The sequence below is a fragment of the Carassius auratus genome, unplaced genomic scaffold (genome assembly GCF_003368295.1).
Source record: "Carassius auratus strain Wakin unplaced genomic scaffold, ASM336829v1 scaf_tig00009872, whole genome shotgun sequence".
Lineage (NCBI taxonomy): Eukaryota > Metazoa > Chordata > Actinopteri > Cypriniformes > Cyprinidae > Carassius > Carassius auratus.
This window is the reverse complement of record NW_020524084.1, coordinates 15,529-25,397: the sequence shown is the minus strand read 5'-3', so window position 1 is coordinate 25,397 and position 9,869 is coordinate 15,529. Positions and strand designations below refer to the sequence as shown.

Sequence of the window (9,869 nt, the reverse complement as noted above, 5' to 3'; positions counted from 1 at the left end):
GGTCCAAAATGCTTACGGGTGCGAGAATTCAAGAGTAAGTTGGATGAGAGGTAAAGTGGATATCAAATTGGTTATTTAAAATTACTTTGCTGGCAAACTCAACTTGCCAGAAGGGCATCATGGGAGAACTTCTGAATGTTGTGGGAATGCCAGATGTGCAGGTATTAAGTGCATGTGTTGTTATTTTTTGGATGCACATTAAAGGTTGAGCTCTTTAAATGGATGTGAATTTTGATATTAAACAATAGCAATGACCTTGTTGAAAGTGGTGATAGGTCAGACCTGTGGCCTAGCGGTTTTAGATCCAGGTTTGAATCCAGGGATGTGTCCTTTTGCTCAAATTGCTCAAAACACATTGCATTTCTTTGTCAGTAAAACTGTGGTAAAAAATAAACATTTAGTAAGCATTTATCAGGGCCATAAAGTTATGTGATAAAAAAAAATCATGCTAGCTCCATAATCATTCATCAGCCCTGTCAGAGGACAAGAAGTGAAAAAAAAAAACCCTTTAGCTCTACGCTTTTATGTACTTTTTACTGTAATCTTGTTAACAAAAGATGGCAAACCATGTCCCTCATACACCAGTTGATTCTCTCTCTGTGTGTTTGTGTGGGAGTGGAGGCCGCAGGGTTTAGTGGGCTTCAGGTGTGTGTGGACACAGGGGTACCAGTGGACTCTGAGCTCATAAGACAGTGTGTAAATGAAGTGCTGGCTGAAACCGCTGCAGTAATGCTGGGACAGAGAGAGATGCAGATAGCGCCCGATGCCCCTGTCTAAACACAGGTGCTAGCATCTAAACACTCTCATTCATCCATGATGATGATAATACTTTTACTACTCTAAATGTGGTAATATTGTGCTAATATTGCAGCTGGTGTCTACAGTACCAACACCAGCATCCACTCCTGAACCAGACTCGACAGAGCTGCTGTCAGAACCCCTGATCTTTTCAAGCGTCTTTCTTCAGCTTTTTCTTCCAATGAAAACCATCAGGGATCTGCTTTATCAAGTCTGACAGTAATTTTAATGAACATACCGAATCACTCATCATCTATCTGTAAAAGTGTTTACAGACATCACTCAGCGCTTCAACCATCCTGCATTTGTTTCAGGTCCAGATAGGTTTCCTGTGGGCACACCGGCTACCAGACCAATCCCACCCACACCACGGTGGCCACACCCTCACCTCCTCCAGCCAATCAGAGCCCAGATTCAGCCAGCCTGCAGAACCACCCGTGGGGAGGACCAGAGCTCCCCCTGGAGGAGGAAGAACCGCACAGCGAGAGGCAGAAACAGCCTTCAGCATCAGTGTACGTCTAAATATTGTTGTTTCATTCTGCTTTATTCTTGCATTAAAAATATTAAGGCAAGGTAAATAACAGATGCACTATTCATTTTATTTGTGTAGAGAAGCAAGGGGCGGTATTAAAAGCTATCATTCAAGCATTGGTAGAATTATGTTTGAGCTGTCAGTAGAGAAAGTGTTTATTTTTTTTACTTTCTGTTAGTAGTAGAAAATAGGTAGTATTTGTGTCTCTAAATATAGAGTAGTTCTAGTAATGACGTTTGTGAGGATGTGATATATAGGCCCACAGTGCCACCTGCTGTTAACAACAGTAAATACATGATGTCAACTTTTTATATAATTCAAATATGTAAACAGGACCTTCTCATTACCTTATTTTATTAAAAAAAAAATCTTACATAGCTCATGTCTGATATGTCAAATTTTATTAGGACCATTTTCTGTAGTAGGTGGACATTAACATTAAAATTATTTTTGAGCCTTACATTACTGACATATTTTGATTAGTAGGAAGCAGTTGTAATTTAGTATTTCATGACTGTTTTCTATCCTCTCTCTGAATCTAAGAAGTAAAAGCTGTTGCTGCTACTTCACCTTTAAGACTTTTACATGTAAATGACTGTTTTCTTTTTACATGGTCAATGGTTAGTAATGTTTTGCTTCTGTGTCAGTGTAGACATGGAGGAACATGTGCCTTTGCTAAGCGTTTCACTCACTAACGCTCTCCTTTTCTCACACACGCAGTGTGACGTCAGTAGCCCAAGAGAGTGATGAGGAAGAATCAGTCATCCATTCATTTCCACCTCTCCCCTCCAAACCCAAGACTTCCTCACCTCCTCTTCCTCCTGTGAGCCAGGAACCTCCTCCTTCTGCCCCCCTCGAATCCTTCTCTTCCTCGCACTACACAGAAGAGAGTTACTCTAGTTCTATAGTGAGACAGTCACGGAGACACAGATGCCAGCCAGACACACATCTCAGGGAGAGCTGCGGCTCACTCAAAGCCAGATGGAGGCAGTCAGAAGTACACGATCGGTCCAACACACACTCACACAGCCAGACTGATCCAATACCACACTGGCTGCAGAAGCAGCTGCCCTCTAAGGACAAAATGGATGAGGAAGGAGTCCTTCTGTCTAATGTGATGACCAGCCTGAACAGTTCCCTGCATGGAGTCCAAGATATGGTAATTTATTAAGCGAAAAGTGGAATGAAATAATAAGACTGTCGTGGTTAAACATGAACTGACAATTTCAGCTTGGGGTTTGAGATTTCAGCCAGAGTTTAGAGGTCCAATCCCAATGAGAACTGGGGAGACAGCTGATATAACAATCATCTGTGATGATTAGGATCGCGAAAACTGCTAAATCTGATCAGTATTTCCATTTCATTTTGGATTGTGGAAGTGTAGAAAAAACCTCATACAGTGATTGTAATTGTTAAACAACACATTGTACATCACAAATATTTTCTTTTTAAACATGAAGAAAAAACTAAGTAATTGCTGTCAATGTTTTATAAAAGTATTGTAATTATTGTTCTTTTTAATTATTATAGCAACAATTGTATATAAATTTTCTCTCAGCTTCCTGCAAACACTAGTTTACGTCTTATGGACAGATTGCTATTTCTGCTCTTATCCAGTAGGTGGTGCTAGATGCTGTTTAAAAAAAGGACAGATGATCACGTGATAATTGATCTCTCTTTCTCAGAGATGATGGGAGGAGGAGAGCAGTGGAGAGGTCAGTGAGGGTCAGAGATTGTGCTGACTGGAAACTCACTCATGGATCAGTAGAGATACACACAGCTCAGGACCGCTGAGATCTCACCACACACTCATCAAAACATCACTCAGGCAATCAACATGCATGGACTGCACTTTTACAATAGTCAACTTGACTCAGAATTTATAGCCTTTTTTACGTCACTTGCCTTAAGCAATAACAGTTAAGCCAGTGTGATATGTTAAAGGTTTCTACGTATTACAAACACATACACGTCATTTCACTTTTTTATATTGTTTTTCCTGTCGCCATCAATCTCTCTTTTTGCCCATCAACTCCTGCAGCCATTTGGGTGGCCACGTCCTCTTCCTGTATGGCTTTGGCAGTGTAACTGGCCCTCTGTGGGTCATATCTAATGGGGCATGTCTCACATTACCGGTGATATTTGGACACAGGGAATGAAGTTGTTTTTGCTTCAGATTCTGTGTGTGAAAGAGCGAGCTGAGGCTGACACAGGGGAAGGCAGGCGCTCTGGATACTTCATCAGGGAACCACTCTGAGCGTCCTCTTACACAGCCTGTGAACAGCGTCCAAACACAACCGCAAAGACGCTGCGCTCGCCCCACTAATTCCCTTCGCAATGTGCATCCTTCTGCTGAAGTTACAAATGAATCTAAAGTAGAGATCGACTAATAATGGTTTTTATTTAATGCTGGAAACATTATTATTGATGGAATTTTATGGTTATTTATTAGTTATTTACTTGGTATTGCATTGAAAAGCAAAATAAATAAATAAAATGATTACCACGTATCAGTTCGGCATTAATAATAATAGTTATAATAATAATAATTGTTATTATTCTTAATATTATTAGGGAATATCAAATCATTCACAGTTATTATTATATTTAGTTAAGCAGAAGATAGCACATCAAGAAGGGGGTTATAATCTTATAATTATCATCATCATCATCATCATCACATTATAAATTAAATATGTATAATCTCTAATATTTATTGCATATATTTTATGGTTACGATTTGCAACCTAAAGACTCATAATGTATTTTTATATTTATTTTGGGCTGTGTCTAACTATCTCTTGCTCTAAATGCAGTACATCTCACAAAGGTTTATGGGGGGATTCTAGCGAAGAGTAAATCTTTGTTGAGCTTATTTTGGAGTAAATATTAGTTTCATATCATGTTCAGACTTGAAACGCTGATTTTAGTTTATGAATAAACCTGTGTTGGGCTTTTTGGAGTCAATATTAGTTTTGTATCGTGTTTCAAAAGTGAAATGTCACAGTTTGGTCTGTCCAAAACCACACTGAATTTTTTTTTTTTTGTAAGTCAGTAAATGTTATTAAGCAGAGATGTTTTGGAAAACACCAATCTGCATTTGAAATGTTTGCAGTTAGATGTTAAGTGTACTCAAAGCTTCTGCTGTCCAAAAGTGTGTGGACGGTACATGTAAATTATGAGTCCCAGGCAACAGAACGCCTGTGTTGATTCCAAACCTCTTCCTGTGTTGGCCTAAACCCCAAGATTACTCTGCTCACAGTAAAAAGAGCGCAAGTATTGCTTAGAGACTAGTGTTGCCAAAGAAAAAATACACACCCCAGCAGCACGGACAAGAGTTCATCCTTGACGAAGCAAGAAGTGAATGCTATTTTGCTTCCTTCTCAACTGCAATAGAGTCCATATAACCGGGAAAAAATCTAAGCTGCTCGAAGCATCACGTTCAACCTGCCGAGACCATTGTTGAATGTGTTAACATGTTACTGCTATCAAACTGCATCTATACTTCACAGAGAAAGTCATTGCTTGTCAATGAAAGATTACTATTGAAACCACAGACATTTATTATAAAGTGTAGTATATTATATATATATATATATATATATATATATATATTAATCAAAAGTCTTTATGCACATCAATGTTGCATTTATTTAATCAAAATACAGTAAAAGAAAGTAATATTGTGAAATATTATTGCAACGCAAAACAACTTTCTCTTTAAATGTATTTTAAAATGTAATTTATTTAAAAACTGGGATACTAGTTTTCCTGCATTCTGTAATGAATAGAAAGTATTTGTTGAGATGGAAACCTTTTTAAAAATGTAAAACTGTTTACTGTCACTTGATTCCTTCCTGTGTAAAAGTATTTTATTTTTTTTATTTTTTTTTACATCTAACTGACCCCAGAATATATACTTTGTATACATATTATATTGATGAATTGACAGTGACAAAATTCTATAACTATTTATTAAAAATATGTTTCAATAACATACACAAAACCAGTCAACAAAAAAACAAAAAAAAAATTGTATGGGTCAAATTTATTGATTTTCCTTTTATTCCAAAAAACGTTAGGATATTAAGTAAAGACCATGTTCCATGAAGATATTTAGTAAATTTCCTACCATAAATATATTAAAACTTAATTTTTAATTAGTAATATGTATTACTAAGAATTAAGAATTTTAATTTGTACAAAATTCAAAGGCAATTTTGTCAGTATTTAGATTTTTTGCACCCTCAGATTCAAAAGCTGCTAAATATTGTCTGTATTTTTATAGGTTTGTATGTTTTAGATTTTATTCTATTCATATATGTATGAGATGACTGCTTTTATACAGTCGCTGGTTCTGCCCCTCAAATCTGATTGGCTGAGCAACATTCCAGAATGTTTATATTAATCTAACAGTACAGGGACTTTTAACTTTCAGACATACTGAGACCCAGTATTGCTCTTCTGCGATTGCTTAAAGGTATAGTTCACCCAAAATTAAACTTTTGTCATCATTAAATTATCCATCAGTCAATGGGAACCAGCAGCTGTTTGGTTACCAACATTTGAAAAAATATCTTCTTTTGTGTTCAACAGGTTTGGAACAACTTGAGGGTGAGTAAATGATGATAGAATTTCCATTTCTGGGTGAACTTATGAACTTATTTAAAAGTTATAACTTATTAAAGTGGTATGTGAGTGCTGGTTTTCTATGCAGTATTTAGTGATATCTGCTCAGGCATGACCTTTGTCCCTACTCTTCTCTTAATCGCAAAAACAAAGTGGTCTCTTTAGTAGTGTGTGGAAACTCCTAAGATCCTCATTAACCCAGAATTCTCTGTAGGTCACCCATGTGTGGGGATTTTCCCCCCCGAATGAGGGAGACTGAAATAATCCCTCTGCATACAGTGTCCCTGTCCTCCGCTATTGTTCTTGTCTCATCTCCTCTCTTTTTTTTTTGTTTAGAGTTCCCAGATGGCACAGGCGGTTCACAGACCTGCACCAATCCTGGCAAGGCAGTACCAAGAAAAAGAAGAACCAGGCACAAGTACATGTACACACACAGTACTTAATGTGTAGAGTCAAGGGAGGTCTGAAAAAAGTTTGTGTGCTCCTAAAAGTCGCTAAAAAAACTGAAACTAGTCAAACTGTTTCCCGGGGTCTTTAAACGGGCTGCTAATCCAGGTGCCTGTTAAATGAGTAAAAGTTAAGGGTTAAATGGTGGCTAGGATGTTCTAGGTGGTCACTAGGTGTTTGCTGACTGACCCAAAACTCAATTCAATTTAATTTTAGTCTGTGATCATTTTTTTTTTTTTACTTTATTGATTTTTTTTTTTTTTTTTTACCTTTTCTAGTTTTTTGTCAAAATGCTTTCTGTAAGACTATACTGTAGCTCAACCACTCTTCATAAAAAATTGTGCAGTTTGATTTGCAGCCTTTAGATGGCAGTGTACCTATAGGGCAACACTGTCTGCATTGTTCTTTTGTCCTTGTCAGAGCCTGATTGTCCACTTGTGTCTGATTGTGTATCCTCATGTCTGGACATCAGGGGTCCAGAGATGCTGGAGTCAGCTTTTTAAACTTCAGTCCGGTGTGAAGAGGCACAACAGAAGACAAATATCTTTATGACAGCAGCCGCTGAGATGGCATGTTCATCATTTAGTTTGAAGGCTGGGCTAAACAAGTAGGACAAGCTTGGATAAATGCCTGCATCCCATATGGACTGGTTGAGTGTCTGCATACATACATTTATGCAAAACAAACTGTCATAGTTATGATGCCACAACCATAAACACATAAACATGTAACTCTAAATGGTTCTAGATGCGAGAAACTTTGACCAACACTATAAGTGAACAGGACCATGACAGAGAGATGAGTGTCTGTGTGTGTGCAGAGGCAGGACAGAGCTGCAGATTAGACGGAATGAAATCCATGCTGAGAAAGCGCTCTCTCTCCCCAGTGTTTTTTATTAAGTCTTATATAAGAGAACATTGTGAACTCCAGTGCACGTCCTAAACGATTTACCCCAGTATGCTCACAAAAAAACACACCTCTGTCTCCACAGCTGCCAGTGTTCCCTCTTTCCTAAATTGATGCTCTTATTTCCCAGTGGTGAATCTATCTATCTATCTATCTATCTATCTATCTATCTATCTATCTATCTATCTATCTATCTATCTATCTATCTATCGTTCTGTCGTTCTGTCATTCTTTCTATCTATCTATCTATCTATCTATCTATCTATCTATCTATCTATCTATCTATCTATCTATCGTTCTATCGTTTCTATCGTTCTGTCATTCTATCTATCTATCTATCTATCTATCTATCTATCTATCTATCTATCTATCTATCTATCTATCGTTCTATCGTTCTGACGTTCTATCTATCTATCTATCTATCTATCTATCTATCTATCTATCTATCTATCTATCTATCTATCTATCTATCTATCTACAGTCTTGTTCAAAATAATAGCAGTACAATGTGACTAACCAGAATAATCAAGGTTTTTAGTATATTTTTTATTGCTACGTGGCAAACAAGTTACCAGTAGGTTCAGTAGATTGTCAGAAAACAAACAAGACCCAGCATTCATGATATGCACGCTCTTAAGGCTGTGCAATTGGGCAATTAGTTGAAAGGGGTGTGTTCAAAAAAATAGCATTGTCTACCTTTGACTGTACAAACTCAAAACTATTTTGTACAAACATTTTTTTTTCTGGGATTTAGCAATCCTGTGAATCACTAAACTAATATTTAGTTGTATGACCACAGTTTTTTTAAAACTGCTTGACATCTGTGTGGCATGGAGTCAACCAACTTGTGGCACCTCTCAGCTGTTATTCCACTCCATGATTCTTTAACAACATTCCACAATTCATTCACATTTCTTGGTTTTGCTTCAGAAACAGCATTTTTGATATCACCCCACAAGTTCTCAATTGGATTAAGGTCTGGAGATTGGGCTGGCCACTCCATAACATTAATTTTGTTGGTTTGGAACCAAGACTTTGCCCGTTTACTAGTGTGTTTTGGGTCATTGTCTTGTTGAAACAACCATTTCAAGGGCATGTCCTCTTCAGCATAGGGCAACATGACCTCTTCAAGTATTTTAACATATGCAAACTGATCCATGATCCCTGGTATGCGATAAATAGGCCCAACACCATAGTAGGAGAAACATGCCCATATCATGATGCTTGCACCTCCATGCTTCACTGTCTTCACTGTGTACTGTGGCTTGAATTCAGAGTTTGGGGGTCGTCTCACAAACTGCCTGTGGCCCTTGGACCCAAAAAGAACAATTTTACTCTCATCAGTCCACAAAATGTTCCTCCATTTCTCTTTAGGCCAGTTGATGTGTTCTTGGCAAATTGTAACCTCTTCTGCACATGCCTTTTTTTTAACAGAGGGACTTTGCGGGGGATTCTTGAAAATAGATTAGCTTCACACAGACGTCTTCTAACTGTCACAGTACTTACAGGTAACTCCAGACTGTCTTTGATCATCCTGGAGGTGATCATTGGCTGAGCCTTTGCCATTCTGGTTATTCTTCTATCCATTTTGATGGTTGTCTTCCGTTTTCTTCCACGTCTCTCTGGTTTTGCTCTCCATTTTAAGGCATTGGAGATCATTTTAGCTGAACAGCCTATCATTTTTTGCACCTCTTTATAGGTTTTCCCCTCTCTAATCAACTTTTTAATCAAAGTACGCTGTTCTTCTGAACAATGTCTTGAACGACCCATTTTCCTCAGCTTTCAAATGCATGTTCAACAAGTGTTGGCTTCATCCTTAAATAGGGGCCACCTGATTCACACCTGTTTCTTCACAAAATTGATGACCTCAGTGATTGAATGCCACACTGCTATTTTTTTGATCACACCCCTTTCAACTAATTCAACTAATTGCCCAATTGCACAGCCTTAAGAGCGTGCATATCATGAATGCTGGGTCTTGTTTGTTTTCTGACAATCTACTGAACCTACTGGTAACTTGTTTGCCACGTAGCAATAAAAAAATATACTAAAAACCTTGATTATTCTGGTTAGTCACATTGTACTGCTATTATTTTGAACAAGACTGTATCTATCTATCTATCGTTCTGTCATTCTGTCTATCTATCTATCTATCTATCTATCTATCTATCTATCTATCTATCTATCATCATTTTTTATTTTTTATGTAAAATCATTTCTGTTTTAAATTCATTTTAAATAAGTAAATATTTTAATAATTTTTAAAGTTTTTAAATTGCTTGTTTTATTCTTGTTATCATTTTTCTTCATTATTGTTTTACTTTCGTTTATGTAAAGCACTTTGAATTACCATTGTGTACGAAATGTGCTATATAAATAAACTTGCCTTGCCTATTGTTCTGTCGTTCTATCTATATCAATTTTGAATGATAACTAAGGCTTGTGCAACCTACGAAGTTCCTGGCTTTTCAGTATAACTTTTCAAGTATTGGCCAATTTTCCTTTTAGTTCTAATTATAATTAACAAAAAAATTTTATATGTATGCATGTGTACAAT

At 37.1% G+C, this 9,869-nt stretch overlaps 1 protein-coding gene across 1 annotated transcript; it reads left to right on the top strand.

Moving 5' to 3' along the window:
• The first annotated feature begins 119 nt into the window (after nucleotides 1-119).
• On the top strand, nucleotides 120-2,800 carry LOC113072684 (protein TALPID3-like). The gene is made up of 4 exons (XM_026245656.1): nucleotides 120-161; nucleotides 872-1,009; nucleotides 1,123-1,310; nucleotides 2,051-2,800. Exons 1-4 carry the CDS (start codon nucleotides 120-122, stop codon nucleotides 2,499-2,501), a joined length of 819 nt encoding a protein of 272 aa, XP_026101441.1. The 3' UTR covers nucleotides 2,502-2,800.
• The last annotated feature ends 7,069 nt before the right edge of the window (nucleotides 2,801-9,869 follow it).